General features: G+C 38.6%; 1 protein-coding gene across 9 annotated transcripts in view; it reads left to right on the forward strand.

Annotated features, from left to right (window-relative positions):
* Positions 1-25508, forward strand: part of NRXN3 (neurexin 3) — a 1570788-nt gene that overhangs the window by 1373856 nt on the left and 171424 nt on the right. For all 9 annotated transcript variants that reach the window (XM_042990246.1, XM_042990247.1, XM_042990244.1 and 6 more), the window contains one exon: positions 8880-9051. In XM_042990246.1, coding sequence (XP_042846180.1) covers positions 8880-9051 — 172 coding nt within the window. The remainder of the gene's footprint in view (positions 1-8879; positions 9052-25508) is intronic.

Below are 25508 nucleotides of genomic sequence, written 5' to 3' on the forward strand. Positions count from 1 at the left end.
TTACAGCCACAGAGTAGGTCTTGAAAGGTTACTACTGGCTGCTTATTTGTCTGTTTTCTGTAGAGGAGCTGCTGCTCATCGTTGGGCTGGAATATCTAGTTTGGGGAGAGGAGTTTCTCCTTGGCAGTCCACTCAAAAATGATCATCCATCTTTGTGGAAACTGACTAAAATTACCTAGTCTGGAATGAAGAGTCAAGGGACGAAATTGGAATTGGAACTTTCAGCTAATGTTGTTGTGCTGGGAGATATACTGGGACACTTTGTTAGGGGCTAGTTAAAAGAGAAGGTGGTTACCAAGACCAGACAGGGAAAATAACACAGGGCATGTATTCCAGACCTGCCACTCTGTGGTCATGTGAGCTTGCAGTTCCAATTTTACACTTGTAAAATGGACATTTGAGTACAACAAGGAGTAGGGAGAGAGTCCAAGTATTCAAAGATGCTCAAAGCTCACCCTGTGCTTTGAGGGCTAAATCACGATTTTGGACGAAATATGTGAGAATTCTCATGTGTGTACACACAAGCATGCACTTATATACACGTGCAGTGTGTGTGTGTGTGTGTGTGTGTGTGTGTGTGTGAGAGAGAGAGAGAGAGAGAGAGAGAGAGAGAGAGAGAGAGAAAGCATTGTGTGTATGTATATATGCATATATACCTCAAAGAAGGAGCATTGTGAGGAATAAAGTAGACCTATATATAAAAATGTTTGTAGAATAGTTTCTGTGATGCCACACATGCTTTATAGATAGATGTTTCTTGTGTGAAGTTTTGTCCTCCCTAGTGCAGTTTCTCAATGGTGACACTTTGATATTAGAGGCCAGATAATTCTTTCTTGGGTATTGTTGGATATTTATTAGCATTCCTGGCCTATATCCACTAGATGCCAGTCGCACCTCCCATTCTCAGATGTGACCACCAAAAATGTCTTCAGACATTGCCCAGTGTCCCTGGGCACAAAATCTGTTGAATCCACTGGCCTAGTGGAACCAAGACATAAGGAAGTGGTTCCCAGACTTCAGCAAGTATCTGAATTACCTGGAGAGCTTGTGATAATACACATTGCTGGGCCCCACCTCAGGGTTTCTGATTCAGAGGGTCTGGCGTTAGATCCAAGAATTTGTATTTCTTTTTTTTTTTTTTTTAATTTTTTTAACGTTCATTTATTTTTGAGACAGAGAGAGACAGAGCATGAACGGGGGAGGGTCAGAGAGAGGGAGACACAGAATCTGAAACAGGGTCCAGGCTCTGAGCTGTCAGCACAGAGCCCGATGCGGGGCTTGAACTCACTGACCGCGAGATCATGACCCGAGCCAAAGTCGGCCGCTCAACCGACTGAGCCACCCAGGCGCCCCAAGAATTTGTATTTCTAACAAGTTCCCAGGTGATGCTGATGCTTGCTGGTCCCAGGATCACACTTTATAAGTATATAAGTAAGATGTAAGATGTTCTAGGTGATTTGAAATGTGTTTTTTTTTTTTCTTTATTTTGAGGATTATAGGTTGTTACTGTGAGCACAAAACCTAGGATCTCTTTATTAAAGCCATTGGGGGCACCTGGGTGACTCAGTCGGTTGAGCGTCCGATTTCAGCTTATTAGGTCATGATCTCTCGGTTCGTGAGTTCGAGCCCCTCGTCAGGCTCTGTGCTGAGAGCTCAGAGCTCAGAGCCTGGAGCCTGCTTCGGATTCTGTGTCTACCTCTGTCTCTGCCCCTCCCCTGCTCATGCTCTCTCTCTCTCAAAAATGAATAAACTTAAAAAAAAATTAAAGCCTTTGGGTAGTTCTTCACATCTGCGGTACAGATTTGGGGATAAGGCAAGGCACTTATAGGAGATATTCAACCTGTACTGGGTTGTAGTCATCACTACCCTGCCAGCTGTTGCCTGAATCCTGTCAGAAGACTGTTTCTGGTCCAGGTGCAGCACTGGGGCTTCTACTGAAATGAACTTTAATTTTTTGCTTTGTGGTCAGACTTAACTACCAAACAAGGTAGGATGACATTAGGTCTGTGGATTAGAAGTGAGCATTCAGAGTAGATTTGAAGGACATGGTGACTCAGGATGCCATTTGCGACCAGTGACGTTAGAGCTGTGGCTCTGACTTGCATCTTATTTACTTGCACTGGCTGTCTTGTCCTTCCTTGACTGCCCCCATTCAGGTCAGAGTTCCTGTTGTCCTGAGCTGTCATCCGTGCTTGCTCTTATTTTTTTTTTTTTTTTTTTTTCCTCTCTTTGCTTGGAGTTAGAGATGGAGCTGTCTTGAGCTATTTATCAGTCTTATCTCTCTTGGCCCTCTGTTAGTAATTCAGTCTGTGGATCTAATCCACTTTAATTGATTGACCTAGCACAACCAGACATCAGTTGCAACAACAGTAGAAGCACAGCTGCAGGTGGAAAGGTGGATGCAGTTTTGCTGGGTGGGTGCAAAGGTCATTGAGACCTGTGCAGATTTAGGAAAATAGAATTTGTTTCCAAGCCATGTAACATAAATTTTCTAGGAACAGTCAGTACAGATTGTGGAGTTGATGATCTTGAGTGGGAAACAGGCATTTTAAATAGAGTGGTATCCTGTAGGGTGTGTGCAAAAGCCTCTAACTCATTCATCATCTGTCATACTATTTCTCTGTCACCCAGTTATCCCCACCATCTTCACTCCCCACCATTGACCTCATTTTTATACCATCCTTTGAAGAACACTTGAGAATTTGACAATATTTTATTCATTTCTCTTAAATTCCATTTAACACAGGTGTTATTGTTGTGTCTTGTATTGTTGTTCTCATTTCTTTTGTACAGAGAGTTGAATGACCCGCTCAAGATGACCTGGACAACAAGATGTGGAGCCTGAATGGGCTCAGGTCTTCTGATTCTAAATACAAAGTATTCTGAAAACCAGAGCAGACTTTTTTCTTCTCCCTTCCCCTTACTGTCACAGCCACCTCACCCAAGTACCTCAAGGCAAGGGGACTGGGATGATAGTGAAAGTCCAAACCATCTCCAAGCTCCACAGCTGGAGTCTTGTCAGCTTGGGTAATTCCTGATGGGCTTAGACTTCTTGAGGGAGAGACCTGGTCTCTTACTTCTCTTGAATCCTTCAATAGTACATGGCTCTGCACACAGGAAGTACACACTCCCTATTTATTAGCTGACAATTCTCTTGGGTCTAGAACCTGGACACTGTAACATTGAAAGAATGGCCTGATGATCTTCACTGGAAGATAGTGATTAGCTATGAAAAGAGTCCATACTGTGTTCTCCTAAACACAAGGGTGTTTTATCCTAGAGAACTTCAGTAAAATTCTCCCTCAGCCAAAATTATCTGATGAGTCAAAACCATACCTTATCTTTTTGTTTTTTATTGATCGCTTATATAAAGCACAGTGAGACTATATGTTTTGATTAAGATTTATTGCAAAAAAAATGTGAATATGGATGACCAACTCTTTTCATTATCATATACTATTCAAACCTATTTAGCCTCCCAAGTTATAAAAACTTATCAGCACAATTTTTTTTTTCTACCAAAGCCACACATTCTACTTCATTATTCATTCATTCACTTATCCATTAACTTAACATTTACCGAGCACCTGTTAGTGTCCCTATATTTGCAATACCCATAGTTAGGTTAGGTATACGGGTTAGATAGGTTAAGCAAACATAAAGTTATGATATGTAATGTATACACTGTCTTATTATATAAATAACTCAATTGCAACATGTAATACATGTGCCTGAAACATAACATGGTAGAAAATACATGGGTTTTAAAGTCAGACCTGAATTCAAATCTTAAATGTATCTCCTACTGGTTGTGTGAATCCCCTATTCTCTGAATCGTCATCTTTTTCACCTAAAAAATCTGGAGGGTAATTGTGAGAATTCAAAAATTATTCTATTAAAAACTACTTGCCAAGCACCTACTCTGTTCTTTGAAGTAGTTTGGATGATCCTACAGTAACAAGCAGATTCAATATTTGGTGGCATAAAGCAGTCAAGCTTTGTTTCTCGTTTTCCATGTCCATTGCAAGTTGGCTTGTTGCCATCCTCACTCAATGGCGCAGGCTGAAAAAGAGGCCACGGCCAGGAATTTGCCGGATGCAGTGGTTGAGAACTATGGGAGAGCTCTGGTGGGTCTCACACCAGCAGTTTAATGGGTGGCTTGGAAGTGACACCTAATTTATTAGTCAACACTGGTCTCTTGGCCCTCCATATCCCAAGGGGAACTAGAAATTCTCTCTTACTATGAGCCCATAATGTGAGAAACTAGAAGAATGTAATAAACACTGCCACTGATTTATTTACAGTGACCCAGACTTTGGAATGCGTGTGCCAGACCTGACCTGGCAGTGTCTGGCCCCAAGAAGGATCACATACCTGTTGTTCTTCCTGTATTATTGCCTAGCCCTGAACTCACAGATTCTGTAGGAAGCCTAGAAGTCAAGATATTCAGAACTTCCTTTGCACATCTGTTGGGCATACATTTGAGAGTTCCAGTTCTGTTTCTGTCAGCTGCAATTTTCTAAAATAGTGATGGTGCATTCTGCCTTCCCTGGGGGCACTCTGGAATGAATGAAGAGACTGCCTTCAGGGAGGTCTTTATTCCTGAGGATTTGTCTTGCCCCTGTGCATCTCGGCTTCTAAAATATGACCTTGGTGTTGGTAGTATCTTATGGGTCACCTTCACAGCAATAACTATAATGTGGCTGATGGAAGGTTAGAAAGCTGGAGCCAGACTAATTTGAGGAACCAGGTGGGCTCGTAAACAGTCATTATTGATGAAGAATGACTTACTGGCTATTTAAAGACAGCTGTTTTCTTGTGCTGTTCAGTCTTGGTTTTGTGTTTTTTTTTTCTTTAATAGACTTTTTTTTTTATCGCACTTGAGGATTCTTTGGTAATGTCTTTTGATTTACCACTTGTCTGTGTTTTTAATATCAAGGAAAAACATACATTGAACTGATTGCCTTTGGTAGCAACTTTAGTGGTGATGGGCGTGGAGTTATTAAAATTTATAGTCATGCTGTTTTGTAGCTACACTTTGCTTGTCTTGAAAGGGCTCATAAAAGGCACCAAGGAATGTGAAGAGAGAGCAACTACCAAATTGTGACAGGAAAACAATGGTGCAAATTTTATTTTTTTGATGTTCTGTTTGCTAAAATTTACATTTATTTTGATAATATTTCTGATGACACTCTTGCCAAACTAGCCAGTCCTTAGCTCGTGCCACCACTTTCAACTATACTAATGAGGGGAAAGAAAGGGACAAGATGACTGACATTTATTGAAGTCTCAAAGTATGCACAGCCACGTGCTAGCATTTCCCACGTGTGTTCTCCTAAAATCCTCACAAAAAGCTTCAAAGGTAGCAATTCGCTGTTCCCTTCCTCCACAGATCCCTTTAGAGCAGGGAAATTAGAAGTTAAATAACCTGCCCAAGGTCATATAGCTTTCAGAACCAGAGAGAGGTATTATTTGAACCATGCTATGCTAAAACAATGTTTATCCTATTGAACCAGTTAATTTCTCTGGTGCTCACAGGGTGTTGCATGTGGTCAAATGTTTAGATTTTTTTCCTTCTCATGATCTCATTTATCCCTTATATTTGAATGATATTTTCCTTCTTATAAAGTGGTATATTAATGATTATAATCATATCATTTTAGCCTTATAACAGTCCTAGGAAGCCTGGAAAACTGGTTTCCTGTCCCCGTAATACATTATTAAGAAACGGGTTCAGAAAAATTAAGTAACTTGCCCAAAGATCAGTCAGGGCTTTTTCCAAAGCCAATGATTTTATCCCTCAAATGTTCTCTGGACACATGAGCCAGCAGAGTTTATCTTCATGGCAGCTGAGCGTGATGGATTCAACCATCGGCAACTGTATGGGCACTTGCCACAAGACTTATAATGAACTGAGACAAAGCAGTTAGCCACAGATTATAAAGCCACTGTGGTCCCATGACAAATGACAAGGAGGTTGCAGTAATGAAATCTTATTACTGCAAGTAAGAGACCACATCTGAGGTCTAGCACAGCCACATTTACCACCGTGGGGAAACACAATGAAACATCTGGGTATAAGGGTCTCCATTGACATTGGCAGTAGAGCTAGCAGGATTAAGACGATCTCTCCGAAGCAGTGATTGCAGTGGCAAATGTGTGGCGCCTCAGATAAGGACCAAATATTTATTCTGGCAGAGATTAAATCTTTTCTTCCCCTGAATCTATTATGGATCTTGCAGAAAATCTGCCCAAGAATATATCTCGCTGATCAGCCAACTCACTCAGCCAGAACTGTACTTTGCCACTGTTGTTGCTGAAAAGCAGCAGAATGCTGGTTTAAAGGTCTCCTCTCTCTGCCTAAAACTGTTCTCCATCCGTGATTAATTAGTGACTCAGAGGTGAATTGAATCACCAGCAGTCCTTTCCATGTATCCAGGATTTATATAGTGGTTTCTCATTGAAGAACCGTGGTGCAATAAACAGCCCACATTTGTGGGGTGGGCAGAGGAGTAATGGTGTCTGCAGTCATGGTTTCTTAACTCCTCCAGTTCTCTCATTCTGCTAAACAGGTTATGACTGAGGTTACTATAGCCCTGCTTATTTAGGTATAAGGATGAGTAGGTTCTAACACACACAAACCCCCTTAGAAATGAAGGCCAACGCTTTAGGGGAATGCAGAAAAATCATATTATCTTTTCAGAATTCCTAGAGAATTAAGGAGAAAGAATAAAGTGGATCATAACATTATTAATTATGGGCATGGAAGATGCAAAAAGAAAACCTTATCATCAGTTTCATTTATCCATTGTAATGCTAGGTACTTTATTTAGTACTGGAGATGCAGAAGTAGAAAAAAAAAAAAAAACCCAGAGAACATAGTGTCACAATAAACAGGGATTTGTGAACTCATGAGTGCATTTAGTCCCCATTTGAGGAGGCACCGTTTCTCAGAGTACAGAACATGGGAATTGCAGACATCATTTTACACTGCAAGTTGTGCTATCAGGGCACAAAAGAAATAATGATGTCCGCCCTGTATCACAGCATCCCTGCATGCTGAAAGCAGCCTTTCTTAGCTTAGGCTCCTACTTTCTAAAATCAAGACTCCTGGAGGGCACCTGGGTGGCTCAGTCAGTTAAGTGTCTGACTTCAACTCAGGTCATCATCTCACAGTTGGTGATTTTGAGCCCCGCATCAGGCTCTGTACTGACACCACAGAGCATGGAGCCTGCCTCAAATTCTGTGTCTCCCTCTCTTTCTGCCCCTCCCTTCCTCTCAAAAATAAATAAACATTTAAAAAAGTTTATTTTAAAAAAGACTGCTGGGTACCTGTTGATTCTTTTATCAGGAATAAGATGTGTTCACATACTAAAGGAAAATTGGCAAGATGAAGAAAGCCTGTCTTTTGAAAAAATAAGTGAAGTGTACCAAACTATATGGAAACCAGTGCCTAAAATCTCAGCAGAAGTCTTAATTTATTGACTTTAAGCATACCAAGTGCTTAATAAATACTGTATTTATGTAATGAATTAATGAATGAACCCAATTACCAAATCTGAGATTCTGTGAAATCTTTCCTACATCTTGTTTATGTGGATTCTGGACTTCCCCCCACCCCCATATCTTTTTCTCATCCTTTGTCCCCTCCTTCTCTTCTTCCTGATCCTCCTCCTCCCCCCTCTCCTCTTCCACCTCCTCCTTTTTATTCTCCTTTTAATTCTTGAATAAGGAAATAGAGAATAATGAAGACTATGTGAACAAATACAATACAATATGTGAACAAATACGATGGGCAGGGTTACCACTAAATTTTCTTATCCTTGAATGTCCAACCCATTGCTTAGCTAGTAGGTCAGACAACTAGAGAAGTGGAAAAAGGTGTCTCCCTCTCTCCTTGCCCATCCGTCCTGACATCCCACATGCTACGATACCCTTCTACACGGTTGAAATATGTGATCAGTAGGGTTACTTCCATTTTGTGTCTCATTGTGAATTCCAATCCCAACCCTTAGTTGTAATAAATTACTGGAGGAGAAGAAAGAGCAGGAGTTTTATTCGCATTGTTTATGTTCGCCTCCTCCACCTTCACCATAATCCTCACGTTCATTGCCATAGTGTCACTCTTCTGGAATTCATTGTGTTCCCCCCCACCAGAAGTCTTTTTGGGGGGCCATTGAGGTTCTCTTCTGCTATGTAGCATAAAACTATAGCACTGAAGATGACACCCTTCTTTGGATGAACCTTAGGATTAGGGTTGCAAGTGTGGAAAGAGTGGCAGTCGCCTGACCCTGAAAAGTCAAGCTCAGTTTCACTGGCCTCTACTGAGGGTACATGTTCTATGTGTTTTAGACCTAAAAAAAAGTATCATCAGGTGCTGACCTATAATGCTAACCCTTCTGCCATTGCTTTCTAACCATTCAATGCACACTTTCCCTTGGGCTTGATCCCCTCCCACGATGCACAAGCATGCTTATATTTCCTCCCTAATCCTTAATCTAAACTGAGGCGATCTAGAGTCCAGTGTCTAATTACCTCTCTTAGAAAATAGGTTTCATTCATCTCACAGAAATCAACTTTGCAGTGTCACTACACAGTTGTTAGGTAGTTCTCTGGTTCCAGCTTTGATATCTGTTGAGAGCAATCAAATGATGTAACCTGTACAGTGCAGCCTGTGAGAGCAATTTGGGTGGCTTTATACCATTGGTTTTTATGTTCAGGATGAAAGCCCATGGAGAAATGTGGGATACTATTGTTAACTTCATGCTGACAGCTCCCTCTGGGTACCTACAGATTTATTGTTAGTTGGAAGATCAACTTTAAAGGGAGAAAACCTTATGGTTGGTGATAACTATGCCTTTTGTGTTTCTTTATCACAGGAACAGGGGAAAATTGGAGTTGTCTTCAATATTGGCACAGTTGACATCTCCATCAAAGAGGAGAGAACCCCTGTAAATGATGGTAAATACCACGTGGTGCGCTTCACCAGGAACGGCGGCAATGCCACACTTCAGGTGGACAACTGGCCAGTGAATGAGCATTATCCCACAGGTACATGCTTTACTGTCAATGACCACATACCATCTTTTGCTCTCCCATTCTTACTCTAAGTGTTGATTTCTCATAACTGTCACCAAATCATGAAACACTGGATATTAAGCACACATTCATGTGTGTGCGTTTGTTTGTTTTTGTATGAGAAGATAAGGTATTCCTGTAGGGCTTGGTTCAGTGTAGGGAGCTTCTGGAGACTTACTAACTGTGCACTGAACACTGTATGTTAACCTGAGGAATACTGCCTGACTGGCTCATACTAAAGATGATTACTGTAGGTTTTCCAGGGCATTGCGAATGATGACCAATGGAGGAAAGGGGTGCCTTCTCTATCAGGAGCTATTGTTGATAATCACAGAATAATCAGTTTGAGATCTGGACTCTGTGGTGACATTTAGTCAGATGAAGTTGAAGATACAGATGGTCAGAGGTTTCATAAACACTGTAAAATGAAGTTTACTAAACTTAGAATGATGACCATCAAGTCAGGGTAATAATAAGAGAAAAACTAAGAGTGGAGTTTCATTCATCTGGTTGACTTGGCCAATTTTTTCTTTCATTTACACTAAACCTTCCTTGATAATTCAGAGAGTGGTCCTAGCAGGCATTTTAACAGCAAGCAAACTGGTGTGGGAGGGAGAGGGGTTAATCATCTGTTTAAATTTTATGGTCAAGGAGCATTTGCCAACGAACTCCCAGAGCCAGATGGCCAAATCAAGGGCAAAGGGAGGAAAGGTCGCTTTCTTTTAAAGAGATCATTCAAATGATCCATTAGCTTTCCCTCTCATCTCTCACTTCTCCCAGGAAAAGTGCCCTCAATTCTGATCGTAAACGTTCCAGGAGTAGAAGGGAAAATACTGTGGCGAAGGGTCTTTGTTCCACAATTGTATCATCACCTGGATGCAAGAGAATAGCTCAGAATACTGAATTTTTCACTAGTGTGGGCATGATGCTATGTTTTACTCTGTCTGCTACACTTCAAACTCTACCCCATAATTCTCTCACTGCCATCCTGTCAATTAGTGGAGTGAGCACAGAGGAAGGAAACCCAAAACACACTTCCAGAAGTTTAAGAGCTTCGGAGCTAATAATTATCATTGGAGATAGCATCGAGTAAATTTACCTATTTGTGGCACAAGAATTTTGAATGACTTGAGGGCTGTGATGGTTTTCATGCCCAATTCAGGATTCATTTTCTTTAAAAAACCAATCAGAAGTAATTGTGCTACTGTTTCCCATCCCATAGCCAGAGTCTTCCTATGTTTTAAGAATCATGAGAGCATCTACAAACAACATACAAGACTCCCAAGTTATTTAAATAAAAAGCCTCACCGACCCATTTATCTTCCATGTCAGTCTCTGTACAATAGCCAGCTCAGCCTTTACTGGGAGTCTCTTGTCATACCCTTAGCACTTGTTAGATTAAAGCACAAAATGACCTCATGCATTTATCTTTGAGCCTTTGAAGAGAGTCAGAAGTATTAGCAGCTACTATGAATTCTTATCATCATCGAAATTTGCTAGACACTAAGAGACCTGATTTTTAAATGTTTTGTGGTTAAACTCTGGGGGATGGGTGGTCAGGGGAATCAAAATAGCCTGAGATCTTAAAAGCTGTTCATTTGCTCAATGGAAGCGTCGCTCTTTCTCCATGCATGTTATCATTGGCCCAGTGGTAGTGCTGTAGGATTTGTTGTGTTTCTATTAGGAATTTCAAAGATTTCTAAATTTATATTAACCACTTGCCCTGAGCCAGTGTAGAACCCAGAAGTTTGCTGAAGACTCTTTAATGGCCATTTCATAACCACAGATATGTAAGAAAACCAGTGACCCTTGCTGTGTGCCTATCTCTTTGTATCTTTAGTTCCAAATTATGGGTTGCTTACTATGTTTTCAAAACAGAATAAACCTTTCTTTAATGTCGTTGCTTACCACTGAAAACAATTGTTACTAGTAATCCTTGGTAACTGTTATTTAGTAATAATAAGTATTATTATTACAGAGCATGATACAGTATGGCTGTTATAAGTATGGGTTTTGGAGTCAAGTGGCTGGAGTTGGTCAGCTATTAGTCTAAGGCAGGCTGGAGTAAGATTTTGAAATGCCATAAGCACTGAAATATTTAGTGCCTCTCCCCACATGTAATTCAAAATGCAACAACACTGTACCATAAAGTAAGTGTGTAAGAATTTCTAACACATATGATTTTTCTTCTCTGTCACGTTATGCTTTAAAAATACATTCTTTCTCCCCACATTCTCATTTTTTACTATTTTGTTTGGTTCTCTAAGTGTGTATTTTTCCTATTTGTGGATCCAGCTTCCTACCAGTAACCTTGGGCAAGTTATTTAACCTCCCAACCTCTGTTAACTAGTCTGTAAAATGGGATTATGGTAATACTTTCCAGGGGTAACATGAAGATTGAGTTGAATACATGTAAAATGTTCAACATAATACTCTGTTACTTAGTACTCAATAAATGTTAGCTATGAGAATGATCAACCATTTGGGTAGCATTTTTTTTTTTTGACTGTTATGTATTCACTCAAACAGATCACTTCAGTGACTATTAAACAACCCACTGTGCCCATCTCAGGGAGATGCTGTGTCTTTCCTAAAGTCACATAGTAAATGTGAAAGACCATATTCTCCCATTCTTAACTGGGCACAATTTCCACTATTGCTCCCACAAAAATTGGGGAATATTTTGAAAAATGCATGGATAGAAATGAGCATCTCTCTTCTTGTGTCATCTTAAATTTATTCTTTTTTTTTTAAGTGTCCTATTACATAGGTCAGTACCAATCACCACGCAGAGGTGGTTATTGTAAGATGTGGAGTCAAAGATCCTTTTGAAAAGAAAAGGTTTCTTGAGCTGTGCTGAAAGACTCATTTGTAATGAGTCCAAGATGTCCTCCTGGCAACAGTGACAATATGCTTCCATGAAGCAGTTGAAGGAAGACTGAGTATTTGAAGGAGTGACCATCATACTTCATTGCCTAGATTGGAAAATGGCGTTAGAAAGTCCAAAACTATTTTTGATTTTTTTAAAGGGTAAATGTTTATTTTACCCTGGAAACATTTTACCTTTGAAACATTCTAGTCTTATGTTCCGCTCGATTCCGTAGGAGTGGTCACCTTTTGATTTTTGGATATCTTCTTTCTCTCCCTCTGCTACTGAAAGGATCCTCTTAACTAAATTTAAAGCATCGTCAGAGCAATCTGGCAAGGTTTAATTTATATTAAACCGTGAGATTAAAATACGCCCTGTATCTGGGCATCCAGGAACAAAAGACATCTGGTCAGGCAAGCTTGACACAATTTCTACAAAAGTGATGTATTCTTTTCCCAAGCTATCCTATTTCATTCACTGTGATAAGTATAGAAACCATCAAAAGGACTTTAGTTGTGCTACTTGTCTCTTGCTAATGTCTAAACAGTAAAGAAATATGGAAGAGCTCCTACAGCATATTCACATAAGTTATCTCATTTTGAGGGCCTGCTCTCAGGAAGTGTTCCTGCCCAACAGGTCCCTGTGTATCACGATGAATGGGTCAACTCCAAAATCTTCTCATGGACATTCATAGGATTTTATGTGGCTCTACTGAAACATCCCACTGTGAAATATTTAGAAACCAGCTGGGTCCAGGGCATGCGGTATTGACTCTTTGTGAATCAGGAAGGATCCAAAATGAAAGTCGTTCTATAGCCATTGGGATCTGATATCACTTAATTCTCAGGATAGAACTCAAAAGCAACTTCTTTCTTTGAACCTGAAAATAGAAAGGCTAAGGAACAGGAGAGGGAAATAAAAGAAGAATCAGCCCAGAGCTGGCATCCAGGTGCTGACAAATGTTCCTTATAAAGCCTCTGATTACTGTCTTGACACAATGCAGTAGTGGGGACAAGAGAGGGGAGGTGAAAGGTGAGTTAAGCGTGAGGGATTAATTTTAGCCCCAGCTCCAGGCAACCCGGGAGACTGAGCTGACTGGGATTGTTAAAGATCCTCTCTGCCATGCCTGGGTGGCTGGTTATGTCACTGGGGCTACTAGAACCCTGAGCAGGGTGCATGCAGTAAGAGGCCTTTTAGGTCAGAGACAGGCTTCCTGGAAACTGAAGCCTGAGAAGCAGCTCTGATGTATAGGACTTTCTCTTTTCCCACTGCAGATGGTGCTGAGACCAGAGTATCCATTGCTTTTCTTTTTTTCTTCATATTACATGGCAACTCATTGGAAGGGCTCTTGACTGGATTCCCCTTTTCCAGTCAGTAAAATGCCCCCTGATGACCTGAGCTTAAATGTCTGACCACCCAGCTCAGAACATGAAAGATGTAGAAGAGGTTCAAAAGGATGTTGAAGTGGTTCTTCTTCTAGGACAGATTAGAAAACTCTTTATATTTGAATATGTCAAATTCCACAGAATCTTGTCTTTATAAGTATTGAAAGCAAAAACATTGTTATAGTGCTTAGTGATGCTCAAAGTGCCTTCATATGCATTATTACATTGGAGCATCACTCTGTCCTGTGAGAGGGACCAAGTTTGGTATTATTACCACCATAGCCATATTCAGATTACATTTGAGGCTGTGAGGGGCTAAATAACTTACCCAGTATTCACACAGCTGAAGGAGTAAAGCCAAGATTCCTATCCTGATCTTCAGATTGCACTAATTCAAATTTCCTACCCATTTTCCTATTTCTTAGAGTCATGATTTTATTGATACCAACATTAGGTTATTAGGGTTTTGTTTTGTTTTTTGTTTTTCATTTTTTCACCAGAAATATTCTCAAGTAGAAGTCCCTGCCTGGACCAGTTCAGTTAGTTAGGGTTTCTCAACTTTGGCACTCTTGACATTTGCGGCTAGATAATTCTTTGTTGCAGGGGGCTGTCCTTTGTATTGCAGAATGTTTAGCAGCCTCCCTAACTTGCCTACTAGAGGCCAGTAGCATGTCTCCAATGCCAGGAGTCCTCTGGGGGACACAGTTACCCCTGGCTGAACAGCACTGAGTTATGGAAAGTCTCCAACATATTTTATTTCAAATGCTTATTGTCCTTTTATAGCTTACACAGTACACATGCAATAAGAGAGATCTCTTTGTCCACATCTCATCTTCAATTATTGAGATTTTGAAGAGTTAAAAACAAGTCTATGTTCTTGACATGATGCTGAAATTTCTCAGGTCTTGGGTTTTCATTAATTCCTACCCAGGAGGTTTTCATTCCTTTTCTTTCTCTTTGCCTGCAAACATTTGAGGCCTTGCCAGATTCGAAGCAAGCATTAAAACAAGCCCCATCTACTTGCTCATTCATCCATTCAGGACCAGTGTTGCTTTCAGTTCAACTGGAGGAAAAATAAAAACCAATCGTGAAATCCTGCAAGGGGACTGACAAGTGTAAATACAATCAAGAGGGAAAGCCCGATTTGAACATGTTTTCAAGACTGTACAGATATAATGGCAACTAGAGAGAAGCTCACTTAATGAATGTGTTTGAACATTGCTAGGTACATTTTAAAAACCATCTTATAAATAAGTTCTTCGAACATTTGGTCACAAAAAGTATCAATTAATCTCTCAAACCAGTGCATCCTGAATCCTTGGACTGCTAAATAGTTCAACTTGTTGTCAGGAATGAATTAGGAGTCACAAACAGGTGAGTTTCTACTTATAAGGGACTTGTAACTTGTTGGGGTTAGTCTTTGGTGACAAAAAATGTTTAGGGGTGCCTGGATGGCTCAGTTGGTTGAGCGTCAGACTTCTGCTCAGGTCATGATCTCCCAGTTCATGAGTTGGAGGCCCTCTTCAGGCTATGTGCTGACAGCTCAGAGCCTGGAGCCTGCTTCTGATTCTGTCTCTGTCTCTGTCTCTCTCTCTGTCCCTTCCCCACTCACATTCTGTCTCTCTCTCTAAAAAGAATAAACATAATTTTTTTAATAAAACTATTTTAAAAATGTTCAAAATCTTTTCAGTAGATTTTTTTTTAATTTTTATCTTTTTATGAAGCACTGTTCTTTAACTGGGCTACAAATGAGATTCTCCTGGGAACTATTATAAACTACCAGTTCTCAGGCCCCAGTCTCAGGTAATCTAATTTAATTGGTCTGGGGTGTGGTCCTTAGATCAGCAGCATCAACATCACCTTGCAGCTTGTTAAAAATGGGGCATCTTGGGCCTCACCACAGACCCACTGAATTAGAATTTGCATTATAATAAGATACTCAGGTAATCCGTGTGGAGTGTTAAATTTGAAAAACACTGGTCCAGGCATCAGTAGTTTTAAAAAGCTCCCATGGTCATTCTGTATGCAGGTAGGTTTGAGAATCACTGTTATTGAGAAAGCTAAAAATGACTGTTTTTTCTCCTTTCAGACTGACTACAGGGTTGTTCAACATGGTAACCACTAATTAACCACATTAGCCACACTTGCAATGCCACTGATATGACTGAGACCCTGAAAATTTATTTTTATTGAGCAATTATTATGTCCTAAGCACTGAGGATTTAAATACATTTTTTACATTCAGTCCTCTGGCCAGCACTATGAGGCTAGTGGCTGATGGCTTATATTGGACAGTGCAGGACTAGAATATACTCTCTCTTATTACCTTTTACTTATTATATAAATGTAAATATTTACATCATCAATAAACTCATGGGCATTTACCTTCATTTACCTTCTGAACTCACCTAATGTATTTCGTCATTGTACAATCACTGGTTAATCACTCCACTTGAATCATGGGATTGTTATCCCAGAGATATAGAAATGGCAGATGCTACTATCAACCAAATTTGTCCAGATGGTGATGGCTACCCTTTTTGAGCATTTCCTACCTACTTCCCACTTCAGGTATAACATATTATTTACCCTTGGTACAACCCTTGAGATCGCTGTTAATTTTATGCCCATTTCCTAGAATAGGAGCTGTTCAGAGACTTTAGGTACTTGACTAGCTCACAGAATTTTTCTCTCAGGTTAAATCTCTAGTTTCTGCCAAGTTACAAGTTAGCATTTCCCTGGGCATTTATGACATTTGCTTTGCTCCACAACATTGGTTAGTTCTTTGGGGACTTTGGCAGCCTCTTTCTTTTCACAATCCTCTTTTACCTTCTAGCACCATCTCTACATGGATGGGAAGGGCTTTATTAGATGAAAGTCTGTTTTACTGTTTAATGGTCTTGCTTGGGGGATAGGAGAGTTTTGAGAGGGTGCATAGTATTTTTTTTCTTTAATTTTTGTTTTATCAGGCAACCTTCCTTTCTCTTCCGTGAATTCCCAGCCACAAGATAAATAGCCTCGTCTCTTACAAGTTAAATACAATTACTGCTATCAAACCTAGAGTCTTCCTGTCCCTGTAAATGTCTCTTAGAAGCTGATAAGCGTTTCAAGGCAAACTGTGAGCTTTTGGCTAATGCTAAAATTAAACATAACCACCACAAAACGACAAGAATACACATACAAGCGCAAACACATTTATATACACATATATGTTTACATGCACACACACCCTATGGAAGGGAACATTTGGGATAGAGGGAAAAGGAACTCATAAACACATGACACATGGACACAAGACACATGTCCCTGAGACACTAAACCAACACATGACTCAAGGTTATTTATGATACAATTAAATAACACGCAAAGGAGTTTGTAACCATTATGAAGATTTACACCAGATAATATGACAGCAATTATAGTGACTAAAGACATTATTTATCCAGAATTCATTTGTAAATGGGGCAGTGCTTTTGATATAGAGAGTTGTTCATCAAAAGAATAGTGTTTCTGGAAACTTCTATAGGACTTTATGAGGTACACATCTTGGGTCTTGGTTCATGCTTTTCTCATCTTTCATAGACTGCCTTGAGATTTAGAAGGGAAGATGGAATTTAACAAATTAAAAGCCATATGTTAATTATTTACTTAATCATACATTAAATGGTATATATGTTATAGTCTAGGAACTCAGTGAGAGAAGTAAAGAGAAAATTGAGGGTCACTTCCAGACCCTTAAGGTCATTTAACTAGATATGTAAAGAAAAGGATTTCTTAATTTCTGTGAATAATGAGTACATGTACATATGAAACCAAACACTTTCAAGATTAGAAATACAGTGTGGTCACCTTTTATGTGATTTTTAAATTATGCTCACTTGAGATTAATGTGACATAAAAGTACTAATGACATCTCATTCTATGCAAGGCATCTATAATTAACACAGATTCTTCCAAATTAAACCAATCATCAAATATTGCATAATGTCAAAACCAGGCTAAGTGAATTGTGTTTGATTTTTCCTATTGTCACCAAGAAGCTCCAGTTTAGATAATAAATAGAAATTCTGGTCTACAAAATGGGTCTTAATTATTAAAATTCAGAATCATTATCCTAACCGTAAAATGCAACTATCCTGTACTGTTTTCTCTCTGCCCCAGAGTTAGATGGACATCAAATGCCCTAAGACCTGTCCAAGAGTGTAGCTTTATTTATAGAAAAATTTCCCACTTCAGTCTCTTCAGTTTAAGTCTTATACAAGGTTGCAGGGTCCCTGTAGTTATTTAAAGTCTAAAAAGAACATTGAGCTTCTTATAGAAAGGCGGTGCATAAATATCCAATAATAATAATATATATTCACACACAGTATGTCATTTATAATTCTATAAAGCACAGAGGGTAATGAAAGGCACTCTAAACTGTAAATCACTCAATCGATTGTAATCATATTGCAGCTCATCTCAAAGAGATAAAGACTTTCCACTCCTCTAAAATCCCTGTCAATACCCCAACAGGCTGAAGAAGGAGCAAAGCAGGGTCAGAGGAGGAAAGAGAGAATGAGTCAAGGACAAAGGGACACTTTTAATCTTCAGTTCATGGAGTGAATGTGGACTGGATTTGATTCCCACTGATACTTAGTTTGGTTTATGAGATGCTTTCTTTTTCACATGGTACTTTTATAGCCTTACAGTAAGTCCCTGATGCTCTGTGTGTGCCTCGATGGAGGGGTTTGCCACATACCAATGATTGATATACGGTGCTGCAGAAGAACAATTGGGGACTTAGGCATATAAGTGGAAAATGACAGTTCAAGCCAAAAGCTAAGGTTATATCAAACTGTATGTTGGAAATGAGTTGATAATGGGCCAGAAGAAAATTTATATTGTATTTTCAAGCAGCAGTGACACTTCAGAAGTCTCTTCACTAACTGATGTTGCCTTTTATTAAGAAGAGATGTTGCTAATCCCCCATCCTCATCAACAGGATGAGTTTGAGTGGAGTGATCTCCTTATTATGCATTTATTCATTCCACCATTCAACAAATATTAATTCAAAACCTACTTTGCATATGAATCCATGCCAAATGATGGGTAGACGATGGGAAATAAAACAAAGCCTCTGCCCTCAAGGATCTTATAGCCTAGTGAAAGAGAAGGGCATATACACAAGCAAGATAATTTTCATACTTAAATTTTATTATGCAGTTATTAAGTGCCAGGCATCACACTAAAACTTATATTAAATCTCTAAAGTAGCCCTAAGAGGAAGAGACTATTTTTATCAACATTTTATGAATGGTAACATGGAGGTCTGTTAGGTTAGCTCTCTTGGGGTTTTAAGCTAGTACACAAATACCTGGAATTCAAGCCTGTATCTCTTGGGAGGCAAATGTAATGCTTCTGTGCACTAGACCATATTGTACCTACAGTTCTAAGTAGCATAAGAAGGCACTGCAGGTGACATCTGGATTCAGTGGCACACATAAGTACCTGATGGAGCCTGAGGACCAGATAGGAGTAGCATGGGATAGAATTTGGGATGTGACCTAGGGTTCTCTAGGACAATGCTAACCAACTCTGCTCCCCTACCTACCTAGACATACAGAAGCATAAATTGTGACATGACAACCTGCAACATTCACACTGAAGGAATGAACGGGCAGCCATTGTTCATACCTTATTTCACTTAGTGTGATCTGCCCAATGGTTACAGAAGACAAGTATTAATCTCTTTCTTTTATAGAAGAATAAGCCAAGGTTCTGGGAGCTGATCACATTTGTTGCAGTCACAGGTGCAGAAGGTGTCAACACTGGGATTCTATATAGATTTTTGTTTGTTCCTATACTCCTCTCTCTTTCTCTTACCCCATATTTCCATCTGTTTCCTAGGGGTACTTCAGTTTGTATTGTGTATAGAGCTCAAAATCATTTGGCTGACAGAGGTAAATTCACATGCAAATTTACTATTGTTTTCCACATCCCAGTGCATGCAGTACACTCTGTAATCACATTATTAAACATTTACTAGAAATGTGTTTCTGCCTGATGCACAATTGCCAGTCTCAATGTTTAATTAAACTAAATTTGTTTTCATTTTAATCACATTATTGAAATGTGGTTTTCTCGGAGTTCAATGGTGAAATCTTCATTCCAAATGCCTGCAAGTATGTGAGAGCTGTGTATCCTGGACAAGGGTATGAGGATATTATAACATATCCTTGAATAAGGGATTTTAGGGGAATAATGTTAATTAATAATACGTGACACTGATATAGTGCTTATTTTGTGTCAGGCTCACGGATTATCACCTTGAATTCTCACAGCATCCTAGAAATTGATTCTATTATTATTCTCATTTTGGAGATGAGGAAACAGAGTCTCAAAGAGTTTGAGTAATATACTCTCCAGTATCCTACAACTAGTAGGTGATGAGGCCAACTTGGATTTGAACATAGGCATGGAAAACCTGATTGATTGATTGATTTTATTTTATTTTATTTTATTTTATTTTATTTTATTTATTTATTTTTTTTAACTTAAGTGTTTTCTACACCCAACATGGGGCTCAAATTCACAACCCCAAGATCAAGAGTCACATACACTTCTGACTGAGCCAGCCATGCGCCCCCCGATATCTTCATTTAGAGAAACTTCACCTCTAAAAGGCCAAATAATAAAAATTATAGGCTCTGCAAATTATGAGGTCTTTGTTGCAATTATTTAACTCTGCTGTTGTGCAAAACAACCCTAGACAACACATAAATGAATGGGCAGTGCTGTGTTCTAATAAAACTATTTACAGAAAGAAACTATAAGCCAGATTTACCCATTGGCTGTAGTTAAGGAGTCCTCGATCTAGATCATGCATATTTTGAAGCCTATAGCTCTGTTGTTACTGATCCATTAGCTTTATTTTGTGGATTGTTTTATCTCTGTTAAGAATAAAGGGAACAAGATAATCGCTAAGTGGATGAGTTAAATCTGAGAGACATGAAAATAGTATTGTTAAGTAGAGTACTGTAGACCCACTGGTGAGGTTAATTTAGGATAAAGAAATACACAAGTGGGACACACAATCCATGTACCTGTACTTAAACAAAAATCCAACCATACACTGCTTTCTTAACTGAACACCAAAGACACAGATTCAGTTCTACCTTCATTTATGTTATGTCATACATTGCTTAGAACAAGATCTGAAAATAACAAACTAAAAGCCTTAATATTTCTCTAGTTCTGTTACTTCTACTTGTAACAGTAAGTGGTAGTGATCCAAATACACTCTTTCTCACACACTTCTTAAGGGAGTTGCATACTTTTCTTTTGAATTTATTTATTTATTATTTTAGCCGGCTCAGCTTCCCTAACCTATTCTCCATAGCCCTTCTGCATAAAGGCTCCAGCTGACCTCTTAGCATTTATCTTTTCTTTTACCCACTCACTGATATGTCCATCTTCTGAGTCCCAGAGAACCTTCTTTTCATTTTCTTGGCATTGGTTGTCCCTAACTGGTTGTTGGGAGCCCTCTACTTATGCTTTTATTCTGTTTTTGGCCATTGATCTGCCATTTCTAGGGTGGACTCTTCTTAGATGTGATCCAGCTTATTTATTTCTGTTCACTTCTAGAGATTTTAGAATCTGTTTCTATTTATTAAAGGAACAAGTACCAGATTCTACTTTATATATGTATGTATATGTGTATGTATATGTATATGCATAGCATGCACAAGTTTAAATTTTTAAAAATCAAACTAAGGAAGACCAGATTTTACTAATAGAAAATGGCAGCTCCTTCACATTTTTCTGACCTCAGTATTGACTATAATAAGAGTCAAAGTTTCCACTCTCAGAGTAGAAATACCACCAGACTTTGCTCTCTACCACCCAAGCAAAGTAGTCACAGTGGGGGAATCTATTAATTCCCCCCACCTCTTTTTTTTTGACTCAAAGTGGCAATATAGCAGGTGTTCAATAAATGTTAAACTGCACATCTGTGCTGAAATTATTGAAGACTTTTGATTCCATTGTGTATATACAACAGTGTACACCAAGGTAAAGAGTATCCTTTACAAGCATTACATATGCTTAATTTCGGGGCACCTGGGTGGCCCAGTCGGTTAAGCCACCTCTCTCTCTGCCCCTCCCCTACTCACACGGTCTCTGTCTCTCTCAAAATAAATAAATAAACTTAAAGAAATTTTAATATACTTAATTTCATTTTAAATAAAATCCAAATATAACAGATTTTTTTCTTATGAAAAGCTTTTGAAATTTTACTGGGAAATTTTCTTTGTTGTCACAATTAAATCTTATTTGAGATGATTCACTATAGGTCTTGAAGAGTGAATTTCCCAGTGTACTTAGACAAAATGGTAGAAGAGAAAAAGAACATTCAGGCATCCATGAAAGTTTAAAAAATAACTAAATATAAATCTGACATAGATATATATGTAGAGTAAAAATAAATCTAAAATCTTCTCAGACAGCCAAGGTTTAGAAATACTTAGTAGGTCATTTTCAAACCTATATAAAACTGTTGTGAGCTGTTGACTATTTCAAATAAAATAGGAATTTATATAAGTGAAGTACAAACTGAAATAGAACCAAAATGCTTTTAGACTTTCAAAATGAATAGCCGGAATTTTACTGAATTTTCTGTGTGGTGAGGGTGGAGCTGGACCTCCAGAGAGGAAAAAAAAATGAAGCTAATACATGGAAAAGAAGATATTGCTCCCAGGGGGCAATTGAGATCTCCTAGAGGGGAGAAACCAAGTGAAATCTAACAGTCTTGCTTCATTTTGTGGCTTTCTTCTACTAAGACCTCAGAGAATTTTGAGTTCCAAGAAGGTCCATAAAGGGAATTTTGAAATACTCTTAACAGATCTGTTCTTGAAATAAGGCCACTGAACTGAGCAAGGTGCTTTGCCAACACATTGACTCAGAGTCCTGACCAACTCTGATCCCAGGCCTGTATGACAATTCTCTGGCCTTATTCCCATCCCCAGTAGCTGTACAAAATTCATCCACAACACTTCTTCCAAGCCCTACCTTCTAGTGATCTGGTTGAAATGCACTAGTAGTTGTAGAGGTCACCAATAAACACTCAGGCCAAAACATTAATGAACTTTTCAGCCAGTAAATCCAGCTCATTCTGTGGCTGCATAATTACATAGCTGCATCATTCTGTCAGGTTGTAGTTGCTTTAATTTTTTCTGGTCAATGAGAATAATCAATATAAGTATACTTTGTTCCTCTTGCTTGTGGCTTTGATTTCTTGATTTGTGTCACTCCCCTCCATGGCAGCTACTTTGAACAAGTGAACTGTTAACTGCTCAAGAGTTTGAGCAGTAATTGTGTACCTTCAAACCTCACTGCCTTTTAAATGGGTACTAACACCTGAAATCCGAATTGTCACAGCCAACTTCTAGGGACAGAAACAACCCTAGTATCTGCATTCCTTTGTTAACAGAAACCATGCAGATCCTTCTGTGTAAGTATTTATTAAGCATCCATCTCTATAAATCTTTGTACTAGGAAGTGAATAATAAATAGGAATTGGACCATTATTCAATCAGAATATATATATATATATATATATATATATATATATATATTTAATTTATTTATTTTGAGAGAGAGAGAGATTGCAAGCTTGTTGAGCAGGGAGGCGCAGAGAGAGAAGGATAGAGAGAAAATCTCCAGCAGGCTCTGCACTGTCAGCTCAGAGCCCATCACAGGGCTTGAACTCACAAACCATGAGCCCAGGACCTGAGCTGAAACAGAATTGATCTCTTAACCAACTGAGCCACCCAAGTGCCCCTCAATCAGAACATATTTAAATCAAACAGCATAATTAAGGAAGAAATGTATTTATTTACTAATCACTGTGTCTAGGTTCCCTTTCAGAGTCACACCCAGATATAAATCTTGGAAAGAAAAAAAATAATAAGATACATCTTTGGACAGCATCCCTGAATTTGGTTAGATGGGAAATTGCAATCCCTGTTCAGAAATCTAAAAACCTGTAAAGATTCCAATGTGATTTAAAATAAGCCACCATCCCTGATAATCCAAAATGAAAACATCAAAACAAGAAAACTGCATGTGCTTCTCTCACCTGTTTCATCTCTGGTCCTAATTGTGCCTTATACTTAGTCATGTTCTCAGTGCTCTTTGACAAGACAGCAATGAGGCATCAGCACACACTGCATGAACTTCAGTAGGCAAATCGAGTCACTCAAGGGCCTTCTTTTAATATCTTGGATCATTATTGCAAAGATAAAAGTGGGGTTTCTGAACGAGTAAAATTCAAAGGAACTTAGCAATTAGATTGGTAATAATACTAGATCATCTGGTACATTTTCTTGGTTGGTTCGGAAATTTCAACACAAACGGACTACTCTAATTTGACTAGTATAATTTGCAATGTTACAGATGATACAGTTTGCCTTTCTTCTACCAAGAAAATAGATCTGTCTTATTTCTCCTCTTTGGCTTGAAAAGCATTTTTGTTCAACTCCATTATCACTAGGAATGTCATTTGAAATTATTCTCAGTTATTTCTTTAAATCCTAGATATTTTTTTCTTATAGATATCTAGGAGCTGTTTCTTGTGGAAAGGTGCAAAGCTCTATGGAGAATATATGAAGACATTCTCTCCTTTGAGATATTTATAAATTCTCTCTATACAGGATACACACACACACATCAATGGGTAAATACTAAAAACCTTGCATTTGCGTCAGCACAAATAAATATGTTGAAGCATAAAATAGCCTAATGATCTTTAGATAGTCCTCAGATAACCAAGATTTAATATCATGTTATTTAATATTTTATATTAAATAGTTAAAAGAAGGGAGAGTTATTAATATTTTATTAATATATTTCAAATTTATAGGTTTTAAGAGGTTATAAGAACCTTGGTAATCATTTAAACTTTCAAAGATAATAAGTTAATAATTTATTGGAGTCAGAGCACCTGCCTCTGTTTGAGGTAGCAGTAGTCTAGTCATCAATTTCATGAATATTCTTGAGCACTTAATATGTGTCAGTATTTCATGTCACTCTGTGTTAGAAAAGGGATTGTGGAAGTAGGATGGTGTGAAAAGATTTTTCTTTAAATCTTGTTTGTAAGGTGATTGTAGTTCCATACCAAACAATAGCAACAGCAACAAAACATGCCCTCAAGAACTGATATTCACTTGCAGGATAGAGGAGTCTGGGTTCTAAGTAAATATTTTAAATGTATGGATAATATTGCAGAATTGTTGACCACTTTCTTAAAAGTATTAAAAAAACTGATTTTCTTTTAAGAAATTGATATTCTGGCCAATACATTTACAATTTGAACTAATACTTGAGTTGTGACTTGAAACATGACATACTTCTAATTATTGACAACTATGTGTCATTGGAGTTGTCAGTCAAAACATCTAGATGTTAGTTGTTCTTACTCTTTAATCCCTTAGATTTTGATTGTTTTGATGCTTCTTTCTACAATCCAACTGCCATGCTAACGTAATACAATTCTGACACCAGCTATTAAGTCCTGGAAAAATAACTTCTAAACTCTCCTCAGTGAGTTTATGAAGGTCACTTTTCGCTGATCCATTAGCTTTAAAAGGAGTTGAAGAGGCAGGGCCTGCTTTTTAAAAGCCAAAATTGCAAGGTGGGAATGTTGTTTTGTCTGGTTTTGGTCTTCAATTCAGTGTTTTGCTTTGTTTTTATTGTCTTGTATTAGTAGGGAGTGTGGTGAAGCTGATCTTTCTATTCTAAGCCTCAGGAACGCTATTTGTAATCAGTGATTATTCATATCCTGCAGGAACATCAATGGTTTGCTTTGGTTTGAAGGTTGGAGTAAGGGATGGGAGTAAAGGCAATGTTAGCTCAGAAAAAAGGCAATCCTTCTCTATTCCCCACGGAATCCTTTACGGAGTAAAAAAAAAAAAAAAAAAAATCCATTGGTAAGTAGGGGCTACAGTTCCAGAATATCTTGCCATTAAGTCCAGCCTGCTTTTCTTACAAGCCTCTATCTACCCCTCATTTGAATAGTGATGACAGGAGGTTACATAAGTTGCTGAATAGCCCCTTGTTACCTCTAGAGTCAGCCCCACCCCCTCCCACTCTTAATCTGGTCCAAGCTAGAAATGGGGACCAGAGAAGTATCAGCGCTT

The sequence above is a fragment of the Panthera tigris genome, chromosome B3 (genome assembly GCF_018350195.1).
Source record: "Panthera tigris isolate Pti1 chromosome B3, P.tigris_Pti1_mat1.1, whole genome shotgun sequence".
Lineage (NCBI taxonomy): Eukaryota > Metazoa > Chordata > Mammalia > Carnivora > Felidae > Panthera > Panthera tigris.